Source organism: Panthera onca, chromosome A3 (assembly GCF_046562875.1).
Source record: "Panthera onca isolate mPanOnc1 chromosome A3, mPanOnc1 haplotype 2, whole genome shotgun sequence".
In the NCBI taxonomy this organism is placed as follows: domain Eukaryota; kingdom Metazoa; phylum Chordata; class Mammalia; order Carnivora; family Felidae; genus Panthera; species Panthera onca.
Genome location: NC_138341.1, coordinates 52,176,612 through 52,193,330, shown reverse-complemented (window position 1 = coordinate 52,193,330; position 16,719 = coordinate 52,176,612). Strand labels below are relative to the sequence as shown.

Genomic DNA, 16,719 nt, shown 5'->3' with positions numbered 1-16,719 from the left:
GAGCCTGCCCCTCCGTTTGCTCCAGATCACGCAGAAGCCAAGAGTGCACTGCAGAGAACCAAGAACTGACAGTATGATTCAGCTCGCAGGAAGGCATCAGCAGGTCTCATAAAGCAAAAGCAACTAGCAATGGAGACCTTCGCGAATGGCGTTTTGATGGGTCCTTACTGATTTTCGCAGTTTTGAATCTTCAGGCATTTATCAAATGGAAGGAAGGGGTACAGGCTTATTTTAACCTCTCCATGCTATCCAAGTAAAATATGGCCCCTTCTCTGGGAAGTAATCACAAGATAGAAAACTAAGTCAGTTATCCTGGAGAGGCAGTTTTAAAAGACTGGGATCTATCCTGAGTCCTTCTGTAATAAATGGGGTTTTATGTATTGAGTCTCTAATCTTTGAAGTATATTCTTGTTCTGAGAACCCAGAGGTTAAAGTAAAAAAATTATTTTCTTTTTTCTAATTATAAAAGTAATCCATGATAAAAAAAATTTTTTTAGGGCAGTTTTAGGTTCATAGCAAAATTGAGTGGAAAGGACAGAGTTCTCATACCTCTGGCTGCCCCCAGGCATAGCCTCCCCCAGCCATCAGTGTCCTTCTGATCTATGAACTTTTAAAAAAAAAATTATAAAATATAAGAAAGACAAAATAAAAAAGTAAAATCAATCTACCACCTGAAGCTACCACTCAGAGAGCACAGTTACCATTTTGCTGTGTTTCTTTTGCTCTTTCTTCCTATGCATAGATACGCTTTACCAAGCTTTGATCAAAATGTATTCTGCTTTTTTTCCCCATGTAATGTCAGCTTACGAACATTTCCCCATGTCGCCGATTTTCAAAGCATGATTTTTAATGTGACGGCATAATGCACCATACTTCATTTAACGCTCCAGAGGCAAGAGTTTGATTTGTGTTTCTTGGTTTGATTTCAGATGGATGTGGGTACCATCTACAGAGAGCCCCGTGAGTCATATCCTCATCACCTTGGCCATATCCTTGTATTTTGGTTTTGGAGGCTGTTGGGGACAGCCAGTTGGGACAATCACTTTTCTTCCTTCGGGGTTTTAGAATCTAGATGTAGACTCTGATCCTGAAGATGACAGCTGCAGGAATGGAGAGAAGTCAGGCTTCCATCATCCAAGTAAAACAGGCCCTCAGGGAGATACAAGCCCCCATGTGGGTCTCCGTTGGCCCAGTCAGGGATGCTAAATCTGGAAGCCCCCAAGCAAGGGTTGCTGGTGTCACCTTCGACAGGGGTGGGCCATTTTGATAACAAGTCTAGTATTTCTCCACATCCTGCTTTCTGTTCTGGTCTGGTCACTTCCTGAGAGGGAGGCAAATGGCCGGGGGTCTGGCTTTGGTAGCCTCTTACAGTTGTTTCTGTTGACATTTCTGACTTGGACCCACATGAACGTTCGACGTGTGGCCCCTAGGTCTGCGTGAATAAATCCCTCCTCTCCCCCAAATGTAGTCGGCCCCGGGCTCCCAGATGTGGTTGCAGACTTGGACCCTTCTAATTCTGCCGTCACCAACAGACGTCATCTCTCTTAGGACACGCCTATCTCAGGAAGTGGCTGCTACTCTCGGACCCTGATGATTTCTCTGCTGGGGCCAGAGGTTACCTGAAAGCCAGCCTTTGTGTGCTGGGCCCCGGAGATGAAGCGCCGGTGAGTACGTTGCCTGGGTTGTCCTCACAGCCCCTCATCTGGCAGGAGAGGCACCAAACAAACAAACAGAAACACAACTTGATGTTTCTGATTTATTTATTTACTTTATTAAAGTTTATTTCTTTTGAGAGAGAAAGAGAGTGTGTGTGTGCAACTAGAGAAGGGATGAGAGAGAGAGAGAGAAAGAGAGCACAAGTGGGGAAGGGGCGGAGAGAGAGGGGGAGTGGGAGAGAATCCCAGTGCAGAGCCCGATGCAAGACTCAAACTCGTGAACCTCAAGATCATGACCTGAGTGGAGGTCGGACGCTTCACCGACTGAGCCACCCAGGTGCCCGGTTTTTCTGATTTAAAAGAATGCATGGTAATTATGAGAACTGTAGAACATGTGGAGAAGTATAAGTAAAAAATGAATCACTCATAATTCTACGCCTCAGAGACAGCTGTGATTCACATCTTGTTGCATATCCTTCCAGAAGGATCTACATGTGTATTTTTCTATTTTTTTATTACTTTAAAAAATTGAGGTATTGACATAACATTGTATTTGTTTCAGGCATATGACATAAAAATTTATTATTTGTATACATTGTGAACTGATTATCATGATAAGTAAGTTAACACCCATCACCTTACATAGTTACAAAAATATTTTTTCTTGTGATGAGAAATTTTAAGATCTATTCTCTCAGTAACTTTCAAATATACAATAGAGTATTATTGACTAGAGTCTCCATGCTGTGCATTACATCCTTGTGACTTACTTATCTTGATAAATGCAAGGTTGTACCATTTGACACGCTTCGTCCAGTTCCCCGCCCCCCTGGCAACCACCCATCTGTTGTATAGTTTTCTTTTTTTGCAAAAGTGAGATCATTCTCTCTATCTACTCCACCTTGAATTTTATCGGCTGAGCATATACCATTATCCTCTTTACACGCCAGTAAGTCAAGTTACAGGTTGAGAGTGGGAAGAACAAGAGAGGCATGCGGAATTGGGGAGGTAACAGCATCTTTGCATGTTTGGCCAGAAGAGAGAAAGTTTGCAGTAGTTTTGGGAGAGGAATGAGGGGTTAATTCCAGGTAAACAGAAGGGTTTCTGAGCAGACACAAGAGCGCCCACTCTGGGTTGGCAGCTTTGTGGTGGGGTCCCATAATAGTCAGTGGCCTGGAAGCAGGAGGGAGGAAGGTAGATGGCGTGGGCAAGGCAGGAGCAGTGGAAGCACTGGGCTGAGGGAGCCAGGGCATCGGGACATGGCTGGTGGTGCCGGGCAGGGAGGATGCAGGGGTGCAAGGCTTAGAGCTGATGAGGGGGGCGGGCAGAGAGAAGGGAACGCACAATTTTTGAGCACCTGCAGTGTGCCAGGCTGCATTGGTTGCCTCACACTGTGACTGAGAGTTTGGAGGAGGCAGACGGGTTGAAAGCTGTCTTCAGAGAAAGGTTTCAGTGGCCACAGTTTTGCTAGAAGAAGGGCCCTGAGTGGCTGGAAGTTGAGATATGGCCATGCCTCCAGCAGCTGAAGGGGAGGGGAGATTAAGGTGCTGCTGGTGGAGGAAGGGAGCTGTGCTGGTGACTGACTTGTCCACATGGGTGTTGGTTATCTGCTGGGAGAATTGGAAGGCATATAGGCAAGCGATGAGGCAGGGACTAGAGTCATCAAGGAAAGGTGACCACGCGTCCTCAGCTTGGTGGCCGGTACCGTGGGAACCAGGGGAGAGAGTGGCACATGCGGTGGTGTGGACTTGCAGATAAAAGAGAAGGTGGAGTGATGGTGGGTGCACGTGCAAGGTGTGGACTTCTCTTCCCAGCCTGTGACAGCCAGGAGAGGGAGAGGCGAGAGTGGGGAAAGCGGATCTCTAGGTACAAGAGCGGTGGGAGGTGGAGTCGCCCAGGGAAAGCCACTAATCATGGAGGCGGAGGGCAGGTTCCACGAGGACGTCAGGAATAGGGGTTGGCTGATGACAGAGGCTCAGGAAACCACAGTGGGGAGGGTTAGGGGATGGAGAACCCAGGGTTCTGTGCCGTGCAGGGGGCTGATGGTGCTCAGGTGGACAAGCTCCGCCCTCCCAAAGGCACCTGTCCCTTCTTCTCACCCCACAGTCCAGCCCTGTCTTTCTGTAGCACCTCTCTCCAGACATTGTACAATCTTGCTCTTCTCGTGGCATCTCTGAGCCTGTTACCCTTTTCTAAAACATTTCTTCCTCCTCTTCCTATTAATTGTAACCTTGCTCTTTCCTGATGAAGCCACTTCTTTTGAAACTCAGACAGAAGCCCCCACTTTCTGCTCCGACTCTCCATGGGTTCTGGAATGTCAGGAACAGCCACCTTTCACTTCCCACTGCAGCCTCCCGGCCAGCAGCTTTCCCAACTTCGGTGCTGCCTCCTCCTTCAAACGCTGCCTCGATGATTGATTCCCCCTCTTCTGGGCTGTTACTCACCCCTGGCACAGACAGAGCTGGTCCAGGGACATCTCTGCTTGCGGATTCTCATCTTTGCCGTTGTCCCGAGATGTGACGTGTCCTCGCTGATGAGCCACCAATATCTGATTTTATTTCCTTTAAGACCCTGAGCTCCGAAATCCCTCTCTCCGCTGCTCTCTTTCTGCCTTTTTCCTCCCTCACCCCTGCTGAATGACAGTCCTTCCTCCCTGGCATTACAGCCCCCCCTGACTCCTCTCGGATTTCCCAGTCCATCAGTGTCCTCCTGCCATGCTTTCCCCTCCTCCAGGCTGGACGGACCCCACCCACCTCCATCACAGTTCTCACCATGTGCTTACTGGCCCCACAATAGGGGGTTCTGCCACACCTCATGACTCCACCATCCCCTATTGTCTGTACCACTCCTTGGTCAGTTTGGGTGACAGAGGTCACCTGGAGGTGCTGGCTAGATGAACCTGGGGGCTACCAGCCTCTTCTTTTACTTGGGTGTTCTTTACTTATTCCATTCTCCACAGTGGCTGTTTCCAAACTTTGCTGTCTTTCCTAAGCCCCAACCTCCGCCTCCTTGGAGAGGCAGGGTTGCACAGCGGTGAAGGATGTGAGCTCCTGGAAGCTCCCTGGTTCCTCATTCCTGACTTCATTTGTCTTCCCTCCCTTCCCCATCTTCCCGCCTCCTTTGCCATGTGCTCGAGTCCTCCGCCATCTTGTTCTACGTGCTCCTCCTGGTGTCTCCTCTTCTGCCCTTTGGTCTGTACCAGGCCCAAGATGTCCCTACCTTCGAACACCCTCACTTTCACTCATTGCTCCCCATCCCTCTTCTCCAAACTGCTTGCAGCTCGCTTCCAGGAATTGCCAACTTCTTCAGGGAGTACGCTGTGTTGTTGTTCTCTACTCCTCTCCTAACTGCTCATTCCTCCTCCTCATCACTAGGATTCCTGCCACCTTCTTTCCCTGAAACCATGTGCTGGAGGGTCACTGTTGCCAACCTCCAGGGGCTCTTCTCTGCTATTAATCCTCTCTGTTCCTCCACAGAGTTTGATTCTAGAGCCCATAGCTTATTTCAAACTCTCTTCTCCTTTAGCACTGGTGATTCTCCTGATGCTTCCCCCCCCCACCCCCCCGCTTTAAAAATATGGATCTTTGGGGCGCCTGAGTAGCTCGGTCAGTTAAATGTCTGGCTTCGGCTCAGGTCATGATTCCATGGTTCCTGGTTTCGAGCCCTATGTGGGGCTCTGTGCTGACATTTCAGAGCCCAGAGCCTGCTTCCGATTCTGTGTCTCCCTCTCTTTCTGCCCCTCCCCTGCTTGCGCTCTCTCTCTCGAAAATAAACATTAAAAAAGTTTATAAAAATATGGATCCTTCAAATTCAGTGGCTCAGTAAAATTCCTTTGCCTGCCTCTTCGCTGTCTCTTTGACTCTCACTTTCCAGGAGCCCATCTCTTTCCACCTGAGACTCTTAAGTTGCTCATCTCCAGCTTGGATCTTCCGAACTTCAGACACTCGGTTTCAGTTGCTTTTTTTTTTTTTTTTTAAGTTTATTTGTTTATTTTGAGAGAGGGCGAGAGTGAGCACGAGCAGGGGAGGAGCAGAGAGAGGGAGAGAGAGAATCCCAAGCACTGACAGTGCAGAGCCCAACGCAGGGCTCTTTCTCATGAACCGTGAGATCATGACCTGAGCCAAAATCAAGAGTCAGATGCTTAACCGACTGAGCCACCCAGGCACCCCAGTTTCAGTTGCTTTGTAAGAAAGCCGCATTAACATGTCCCTGAGGCCCCTCTAACTTAACATATAAAAACCCAGGATTATCTGCTGCACGCTCCTCACAACTGCTCCCATCCTGTGTGAGGTGACATCTTAGGAAATGGCTGCCATCCACTCAGTTCCCCCAAAAGCCAGAGGCCTGATTTCATTTCTCATCCCTCAGTCAATCCACATGCAAGGGGTTGGTCAGTTTTGTTGGCGTGACAACCTCAGTGCATGCTTCTCTTTCCCATCCCAAGACCAGAGTGACCAAGGTCATACGCCCCTCATGTCTCCCCTGGGCCCCTGTGTGAATTAAGATATAGGTTCAGCTGCTGTAACAAAGACACCCTAAATAATAGGTGTTAAGGAGGATAGAAGTGAATTTCTTTCTGTCATAAATGCCTGGGTAGGCGGTCCAGAATTGGCTTGGTGCTTCCACAGTGACCAGAGACCCAGGTTCCTGGTCTTTGCCCCGCTGTCTTCATCATGAAGCTTCCATCTCATGGTTCAAGAGGGTTGCTCCAGTTCCCGTCATCATGTCTGTATTCCAGTCAGTGGAATGGAAGAGCAGGATCTTGCTTAAAGGTGCTCTTTCCCTGTGAGATGGTGAGCTCCATGGAGGCGGGACCTCTGACTACCTTGTTCACTGCTGCATCCCTCCCCCTTCAGCGCAACCTAGTAGCCACTCACTGAATACTTGTTGACTGAACGAATGGAGCTTAGACCTGTCACGTCTGCACTCTTGTTAATGGGTGGAGTGAGAAGGAGACTGAGGTTCTTGAATACCCGCCGTGTGCCGCATGCATTTACACGTTACTGAAGTTGATTTTCCCAGCAGTCTGCAAGGTCGGTGTTACTGTTTCCACGGTCCAGGTGAGGAAGCAGAGTCTCAAGGGAGGAACCTGCCTGAGATCACATGTTAGTAAGCAGCAGGGCCAGATCTACCTTTGTTCAAATCGCACCATTTAAGGGGTGTTGGTTGAAGTAGAGAAAATACTGGGCTCAAGTGCGTATTTGGTTATATTGTAGCTGGAGAGAAGGGACCCCTCTGAAGACAAGGAGGACATCGAAAACAATCTGCTCAGGCCAACTGGCGTGGCCCTTCGAGGAGCCCACTTCTGCCTGAAGGTCTTCAGAGCTGAGGACTTACCACAGAGTGAGTCTGGTGTCCTCCCTGGGTTGGGAGATTGTAAGTGGGGGACCCTGGGCTGGGGAAGCAGTCTTTGAGATGTTGGAAGGGCTCAGTGTCTCCACAGATGAAAAGCATCCATCCACTTGGTGACCCATCATGCCCTTTGCGTGGGACTGTCCTGGTTTCGGCACGGAGAGTCCCACAGCCTGGGGAACCCCTCAGTCCCTGGCCAACTGGGGAAGTGTCCTCATCTTTCCAAGAAAGAGTGACAGGGTGGCCACTGCCTGGTTGCTCACAGTGACTGGCCCTGCACTGGGCCCACTCTGTGTGCTCAGGAACTGCTGGAGGAATTATGCTGAATATTTCAGAGCCATAGGTTTCAATCCAGGCTGCACGTTAGAGTCTCCTGGGACCTTTAAAGGTGTACAGACACCGGGGCCCCACCTCCAGTGTTTTGTATTGATTAGGTTTGGAGTAGGGCTCACACACGGGTTGTTTTCAAAGTGGTTCACTGTTTTAAAGCATGTGTTAGCATAATCAAGCCAATTTCTGTCCATAGAAGAGTCACTGAGAGCGTTTGCAACTTAGATCCCTGTTTATAAGTTTTGCATAAAGCTAATTATTTGAAGTTTTGCTTAAACTTTGACTAATGACTTAAAAAGAGAAATGCACTCTTTCTGTACAAACTGAATTGTACCAGAATCAAGGAGAAAGCCTTTGAGTAAGTAATGGGTTTTAAATGGGCATTAAAATGCATGCTTCAAAACATTCTGCATTTATTGGTTGAAACTAGGCAGAAGTGAGATTGGTGAGCTCCCGCAGGGGGCTGGGGAAATAGAAATGTTGGCTTTGTTCAAGGTGAATGTGCTTTATATTTAATTCTCTGCAGTCTTGTTTAAATATAAATAAAACAAAGTAAGTGGGTACATAGGACATGAGTATTTGCTAATTGTTATCTGTTGTATTCATGTAGACAGCAGCTGGTATGTAATCTGTACCTGCCTTTCCCCTCATTCATATACACACTAACATCTATACATGCCATAAGTATACATGTGCACATATCTATTTATCTGTGTATACATTTGCAAATAATATAAGTAACTCAGTAAAATATTGATTTGGAGTAGCATAGACTAAAAATTGTTTTCTTAAAAAAGCAGAAGTGACTTATTGGTTAAGGTCAGGTAAATCACTGTGCTAAGAGACATAAAGGAAAATGTGGAAACAGGCCACCAGTTATGGGATATTATTATAACAACTTCCAGTCTTTTTCTGGATTGTTAATTGCCCTTAGTGATGTGGATTGCTAATCAATCAATCAGTCAGTCCTCACTCCGTTATCTTTTGGGTCTATACAGAAAGCCCTTGAGAGCAGGGGCCAGTGAACAAGCTGTTTGGGCAGGATAAAGAAGCAGTGTGTGCCCTCAGGAGCTGCTGCTCCGGGAGTCCCCGGGCTGAGGGGGTGCCACTCCCTCAGGGAGTCCCAAGACTGTCTGGAGACAGTAAGGTGGAATGCTGGGGTTTTGGTGGTCGGACAGCAGGCGGGCAGTGACCAGAGTGTTCTCCCCAGTGGATGATGCCGTGATGGACAATGTGAAGCAGATCTTTGGCTTTGACAGTAACAAGAAGAACTTGGTGGATCCCTTCATGGAAGTCAGCTTTGCAGGGAAAATGGTAAGAAGCAAGGAAGCAGGAGGATTCTCTCCGGAGGGTGACGGCTGGGTGTGTCTGCGGATGGGTGCTGAGCAGAGTAAAGGACAAGGTGAGGGGGCACACTGCCCTTGGTGCTGCCCATAGAAGGCGTGCACGGGGCGACTGATTGGAGGGTGCACGGTGAGGCACTCATCACGGCCTGGCTCTCTGGGGCTGCCCGGCACACACACGTGGGCGGGTCTGCTTGGGGTATCCGAGATGGATACATAGGTGATAGACACGGTGAGGACAGACAGGCAGTGGGTAGATAGAAGAGTATTTGGGAGAAAATGAAGCAATAGAATGGAAACCAGATGTGAAGTCATAAAGGTAGGGAAACTTAAAAAGCAATAAAAACATAGTGATTATTTTTAAAAAGTCATGGCAGGAGTTGAGTGGAGAAAGTCCACTTTGGTAGGGGCCCTAGGGGTGACTGGCACCTTTCTTCCTCGCAGCCCACCTTCCTGCCCAGCGGCAGGGCTGTTGCTGCGGGCTCCCTCCCTCCAGCCCACCCCAGGCAGGCGGGCACTCTTGCGGCCTCCTCTGCCCATCCTGCGGGCTCTCCCTGGCAGCTGGGCCACTCCCAGGCTTCAGCCTCACCCCTCCACAGAGGACTCCCACAGCTCTGTTTAACTCTGACCCCCACTTCAGCCCCAGACCTCCACAGGCCTCTGCACAGCTCTATCTGCTGCCCCTTGGGCCCTGGAGAAGAGTCCTCTTCTGCCCAATATGCCCTCTATCAGGAGCCTCCCTCCTAAGCAGGTACCGACGTCAAAGGGAGAAGACATGGGCCTTGATTCTTCCTTCGTTTTAAACCTCCTTATGCCAAACATGCCACCCTAGCTTTTGATTTCAAACATGTCCCAAGGCCCTTCCTTCCCCTGTGCCCACTGTCGTCTCTTCCCAGAACCACACAACAGCTTTGGGTTTCATTCTCTTCTCTGGGTTCTCCCCAGAGAAAGCCGCCAGAATAATTAGTCTAAAACAGCCCTGTTTGTGCAATGAAGTTCAAACGTATAATCCGGCTGATAAGGTGCTGTGCATCTGAACTTTCTCACCTGGTCTCCATGGCTTAAGTCAGCTGCTATGGTATCTGTGCAAGTGGGAGAATGGCGCCCCCTGCCGGGAACATGCAGCTCTGCAGCCCCTGCTGGAGCGTGGCCTCGTGCAGGGTTTCAGCCCCAGGGGCTCCCTTCCTGCATCCTCCTGTGCATACAAACTACATTGCTCACACAGCGGCCTTGTGTTCTCTCATCTGTCCTGCCTCTTCCTTCCCTTCAGGGTCACACTTCTAGGCTTTGCACATGGCTGTGCCCTTCCTTCACTCCCCGCCCCAAGTCCAGCATCTTTTAATGTTCAGCTTCCCTAAGGTCCCAGGCCTGATGTGCTAAGTCATCGGGGCTCTACGGTGCCCTGGGCCCTCTTTTAGCAGGTTTTCCATCTCATTACAGTAGTTGTTAGCATCCGTTTCTCCCACTTGTGGGTAAGAGCCTGATCCCAATCATATTTAGTCCATAACCTCAAAGCAGAGACTGTGGTGGAAATGGTGGGAAAATGACATATCAGGTGGGTGTAGACTGCCCCCGTTCTCAGAAGCCCTGGCAGGGAGCCTCTGTGTCCCAACCACAAGGGTTTGGCAAGGGTGGGGTCATGGCCTTCTGAGGTTGTGCCAACCTTGTGGATAGTGCCACCTGCCGTAGAACCAGGGTTGGGAGAGTTGAGTCACATGGCTTGGATGTTAGCGGGAAAATTGGAACAAGGCAGAGAAGAAGGGCTGAGAGTCTGAGCTGGGTGGCAGGAGGGTGGGTGCGAGGCAGTGGGCTTACCCTTCCCTCCCTAGGCAGAGGTGGGGAGTGGGGGAGACAACCCATGGGTGTCACAGGACAATTGCAGAGAAGTTTTAAAAAATAATACACACCAAAAGGTGAGGGTGGTGTGGGTTCCCATTCACACAGCACTTTGCCATTTTCCTTTCTCGTAATCTCTTCTTAGATTCATTTTGAAAAGGAGCAGGGTCTGCCAGCCCATCCCACGGACAAAAGGAGGCCCTGGGATGGGGGTGGGGTGGAGGGAGAGGGAGGTGTCCTATCATCTGATGCCCAGATCCACTCCCCACCTTTTATTTCTTTTCTCTTTTTATTACTGACGTACATGTTTACTAATGCATTTTGAAAATTACAGAAAAAAGTAAATAAAATGACCCATAATGCACCACACAAAGTTCATCTTTGGTGCCCATCTTTCCCGTGATTTTCCTGTGTGTAGGTGATAGACATTTTTCTGATTCTTTACTTTGAATATTTTAAAACATCAAGTTAGAAGAGTTAACACCCATGCACTGGTATGACTTCCACTTAGGTGAAGCACTTGCTAACATTTTGTCACATTTACTTTCTGTATATAGATACTTTTTTTCCCCCTGGGCAATCATTTGAAACCTAGTTGCAGGCTGTACTCCTAAAGGCTTCAGCATGCATCTCTTGAGAAAAAGAAAATTCTTTGTAACAAAATTCTTTGTAGCTACAGTAATATTATCAGACCTATGAGGTCAACAATCATTCCCTAATATTATCCCATACTGGCTCATATAAATTTACTCTGATCATCCCCCCAAATTTCCTTTAGAGCTGGCTTAGTGTGCTGATTGAAGACCTAACTGTAATTCACGCTCTGCATTTGGTCCTTGGGCCTCTTTATTTTAGTCTCTTCTGTAACAGCCCCTCCTGCCTCCCTTCCCCTAACCATCCCCCCGCCCCCACCCCGACAAACATAGTTTTTCTTACCCCATGATATTGACTTTTTTGAAGAGTCCAGGCCGTTTGTCCGTGTTCTGGATCTGTCTGATTGTTTCCTTCTGGTGTTGTTTAACTTGTTCCTCTGGCCCTGTATTTCCTACAAACTGGAAATTAGGTGTTGAAGCCAGACTAGATTCAGATTCAGTATTTCGGCAAGAATGTGTCACACATGATGTTGTGTACATCGTACTGCATCATAACAGGAAGAGAGGTGAGGTTGTCCAACCACTGGTGATGATTGTCTGATCATTTGCTTGAGATAGTGTCTCCAGAACACCCTCTTGTCAAACGACATGCTCCCTTTTGTACTTTGCAAGTAAGTGTGGGCGATGTCTTGGCACTGTGTATCTTGTTTCCCAGCAGCTTCTTACCTAATGGTCCATGCAGCCATTGACCTCCTTGCCGGAATAAGTCATTTACTTGGGGTTGCAAAGTGGTGATTTTCTCATTATCATTCCTTCTCTCTTTACAAGCTAGTGTTTTGCTGGAAAGAAGAGCTTTCCTCCTCCTTGGCCCTTTTGAGCATTACTTATAGACCTCAATACTTTTTATTAATTCAGTGTGTTAAAATCCGTCATGACTGTGTTGGATGTATGAACTGTCCTCAAGTTGGCCATTGGGGGCCCCTTCAAGCTGGCTCCTCCATCCTGAGCCTAACTCAGGGTCTCAATGAAAATGTATGTGGGAGAGGTAACTCCGATTTTAAACTCTCTCACGCAGAGGTGTAAATGCTCACTGTGGGTCCTCACCCAAGTGCTGTGTTAGTGTGGGTTTGGGATCGGGGTCTGATGCCCTGTACTTGGCCACAGGAAGGACTGTAACAGAATAAATGAAAGCAAGAAGGAAGGGGAAAGGTGTGGCTGGATAGGCCTGTGGGACACTTCTTCCAAAGACTGGGATTAATTTCCGAATTTGACAGATGAGGAAGGTCACATCTCAAGATTGTTTTTATTCCACTTTCCTCCAAATGGTAGGGTGCTTTGATGGTGGTGAGAACCGAGACTGACCTCCCTTCAAATTTAATGGCTTTTTTTGGATCTGAGTTTCAGAGTTCTGGGGCTCCTGGCTACTCCTGGGTCCACACAGGCACCTTGACCTCCCAAGGTCTTTTGTTCTGAGATGCCCTTGGCTGGCCCTGGGGGTTTTTCTAGGTAGGTGCACATGTTCGTGGGATGTGATGGAGGTAGGGGACCTGGCCAAAGCAAGGGGCTATATATAAAGCTGATTGGTGACTGGGCTTCTGCAAGAAGCCCCCAGAAGGAAGAGGCTTATTGTGGCGGAGGCAGTTGAGACCTTCCCTTTTGAAAGCTTCAGCCTGTTGGACACCCCTGGCAGTCCCCAGGCCTCTATCTCACCCTCTCTCTCCTCCAGCTATCTGAACTGCCTGTCTCATTCTTTCTGTCCCTCTCTCTTAGCCTGCCAGTATGTCACTTTTTCTCACTACATCCTAATCTGGAGTCCTGGAGTTTTGCCCTCTGTGTGCCCACTCACCCCAGTCTGGGTCTCATTGCACTTCCACTTATGGACACTTGGCGGCACTATTATTCAAGATGTGAACCATACCTGATTTTACACACACACACACACACACACACACACACACACACACACACACACACATTCTTGGTAGTATGTGAGAAGGAAAGGAAAGGTACTTGGGGGGTAGGGTGGGAGATTTTCAAGGAATTTTTTTCTGAACTCAAGAAAAAAACCTACCAATTATAAAAAAATTGAAAAAAAATCAGAGAAAATAAAAGAAAATGAAAAGAATTAACCATATTTCTGTACCCCACATCACTCTGGAGATAACCACTGTTAACATTTGTGGGTATTTCCTTGTAGTGTGTTTTTCTCTCTAGTGCTTTCACTCCCAAACCTCCACTCCCCCACTGGAAAAAAATTGGATTCAGAGTTGATTTTCATTATTTGTGGATATTTGCAAATTCACCTACTCGCTAAAAAATTTTTTAAAAATTTATTTATTTTGAGAGAGAGAGCAGAGGAGGGGCAGAGAGAAAGGGAGAGAGAGAATCCCAGGCAGGCTCTGACCTGTCAGCGTGGAGCCCGACGTGGGGCTCGAACTCACAAACCGTGAGATCATGACCTGAGCTGAAACCAAGAGTTGGATGTTTAACTGACTGAGCTACCCAGGTACCCCTATTTGTAATCCTAAAATTTATAGTCATGCTGCTTCATGATCATTTGTGGTCTGTGCAGTATGACTGAGGCCCACGTTGCCAGCTGATTTGGAACAATGTGACCCTGCCTTTTTGTCTCCATTCTCATCCTGTAATTAAGTGTCCTTTTCTTGGTCTGCCTGGTGTTGTGTTTTTCACATTTTTGTGCACGTTATTGGTGAGTTGACTGTTTAAAATGCTCCCCTAGCGTAGTGCTGTAGTGTAGTGTAGTGCTCAAGTGTTCCTCTGTGTAAAAAGGCTGGGTGTACCTTATAGAGTAAAGATATGTTGCATTCAGGCATGAGTTACAGTGACGCTGACTGCGAGTTCAATTTTTTTTTGTGTGAGTTCAGTGTTAATGAATCAACAGTATATATGAATTTTTTTTTTAAATGACCATTCATGCTTTTTATTGACAAATGTCAGGATGGCTTTCTGATTAAATCAAGAAACAACAACACATCTGACTGTGTAATTTTGGTGTCAGCTCACTGTTTTGTAAAATTCTTTTTTTTTTAAATGTTGATTATGGAGAGACAGACAGAGCATGAGCATGGGAGGGGCAGAGAGACGGGGAGACACAGGATCCGAAGCAGGCTCCAGGCTCTGTGCACAGAGCCTGATGCGGGGCTCGAACTCACAAACCACGAGATCATGACCTGAGCTGAAGTCGGATGCCCAACCGACTGAGCCACCCAGGTGCCCCTATTTTGTAAAATTCTTTGGTAGACCACCCATAAATTATTAGGTGATATTTTTCTTTTTTTAGTGTTTATTAGATATTTGCTTCATATTATATATCACCAGCAATTTTATTGCTATGTTCTTATCTAATTCCTATATAAAAGCTGTATAATATCAGAGAAACTATTAAACAATTTTAGGTTATAATAAGTTACAAATGTTCTTTTCAACTTTTTTTTTTTTAATTTTTTTTTAACGTTTATTTTTGAGACAGAGAGAGACAGAGCATGAATGGGGGAGGGGCAGAGAGAGAGGGAGACACAGAATCGGAAGCAGGATCCAGGCTCTGAGCCATTAGCCCAGAGCTGGACGCGGGGCTTGAACTCACGGACCGTGAGATCGTGACCTGAGCTGAAGTCGGATGCTTAACCAACTGAGCCACCCAGGCACCCCATCAACTTCTCTTTTTTAAAAAAAATTTTTAAAATTTACATCCAAATTAGTTAGTATATAGTGAAACAATGATTTCAAGAGTAGATTCCTTAATGGCCCTTACCCATTTAGCCCATCCCCCCTCCCACAACCCCTCCAGTAACTCAGTTTGTTCTCCATATTTATGAGTCTCTTCTGTTTTGTCCCCCTCCCTGTTTTTATATTATTTTTGTTTCCCTTTCCTTATGTTCATCTGCTTTGTCTCTTAAAGTCCTCATGTGAGTGAAGTCATATGACATGTCTTTCTCTGACTGACTAATTTCACTTAGCATGATACCCTCCAGTTTCATCCACGTAGTTGCAAATGGCAAGATTTCATTCTTTTTGATTGCTGAGTAATACTTCATTGTGTGTATGTGTGTGTGTATATATATATATATATATATATATATATATATATATATATACCACATCTTCTTTATCCATTCATCCATTGATGGACCTTTGGGCTCTTTCCATACTTTGGCTATTGTTGATAGTGCTGCTGTAAACATGGGGATGCATGTGTCCCTTCAAAACAGCACACCTGTATCCCGTGGATAAATACCTAGTAGTGCAATTGCTGGGTCGTAGGGTAGTTCTATTTTTAGTTTTTTGAGGAACCTCCATACTGTTTTCCAGAGTGGCTGCACCAGTTTGCATTCCCATATATGAATTTTTTTAACTTTTATTTATTTTTGAGAGAGAGAGACAGAGAGAGCGGGAGACACAGTCTGAAGCAGGCTCTAGGCTCTGAGCTGTCAGCATAGAGCCTGACTAAGCACACGAACCCATGGACTGCGAGATCATGACCTGAGCCAAAGTTCGACACTTAACCAATTGGGCCACCCAGGTGCCCCACAACAGTATATATTAAATAAGAATCCTTAAACAGAAACACACATAACACAAGGTTATGTATTGATTAGTTGAGAAAACTGTTGTGACAGAGGCTGATAGGAGCCTAACCCTGTATTTCCCCCAGAACAGTGGCTTAATATTCACAAATTCAATGTTCTTGGTGATTTATAGAATATGTAACTACCATCAACAACAAGAATCAATTCTATCTACTCAGCTTGGTAAACTATTTTTATAGTCTAGTATTTTCTTAGGCTATTAAACAGCCTTTGAAATAAATTTTTGAAGACTGTATAATATTCCATTAGATGATTATGACATAACATTTAACCTATTTTGGGATAACTTTTTTGTTGTAGTTGCTAGTTTCATCTTTTATGAACATCTCTGTGCCAAATCAGTGTGCAGGAATCTTTCTTCATACTCAGATTGTTTTTTCTATAGAGAAGTTTCTAGAACAGGGCAGAGGGCATGCTTATTTTTCAGTATTTGATACAGATGGCCAAATAGCCCTCCAGAACAGTCATATGAATTACACTCTATCAGGAAGTGAAGGAGGGTAAAACAGAAAAAAGGCTTAGAGACAAAGGAGGAGGAAGAGGAAGAGGGGAAGAAAGAGGGGGAGGAAGCTTGGTGCTGGCTCGGCTGAGTGTGTGGGGAGTGGAGCAGAGTGTGGGAAGGCTGTTGGGGTCTTCCAGGGCCAGAGGCAGTGCCGGCCTGGGTGTGGCGGGGAGACCTGCTATGTTCAGGCTCCCAGACCCACAGCCCAGGGTGGCCAGGTGGAAACACCTGCTGTGCAGGGTGTCTTCAGCAACTTGGGGCCAAAGCTGAAGCAGGCCCTGAGGGCATTCCTCCTGGGAGTGTGGGGAGCACACACATCGCTCCTGCGCCTTCTTGTACCAGGGAGCTGAGGCACGGTATCGGCAGGATCTCTCTGCTGTGTCCGGTTAGAGTCCTTTCTTTTCCTTTTATTTAAAAATTTTGGTCATCAAATATTTGGGTTAGGTAATATATTTATTGTGGAGACCCTATCTATCTATCTATCTATCTATCTATCTATCT

The 16,719-nt window shown here is 46.8% G+C and overlaps 1 protein-coding gene across 22 annotated transcripts in view; it reads left to right on the top strand.

Annotated features, from left to right (window-relative positions):
* The window catches only part of DYSF (dysferlin), a 224,202-nt gene that overhangs the window by 66,555 nt on the left and 140,928 nt on the right, over nucleotides 1-16,719 (top strand). For all 22 annotated transcript variants that reach the window (XM_060657973.3, XM_060658063.3, XM_060658027.3 and 19 more), the window contains 4 exons: nucleotides 930-960; nucleotides 1,549-1,664; nucleotides 6,872-6,998; nucleotides 8,548-8,651. In XM_060657973.3, the coding sequence (XP_060513956.2) occupies nucleotides 930-960; nucleotides 1,549-1,664; nucleotides 6,872-6,998; nucleotides 8,548-8,651 (378 nt within the window). The remainder of the gene's footprint in view (nucleotides 1-929; nucleotides 961-1,548; nucleotides 1,665-6,871; nucleotides 6,999-8,547; nucleotides 8,652-16,719) is intronic.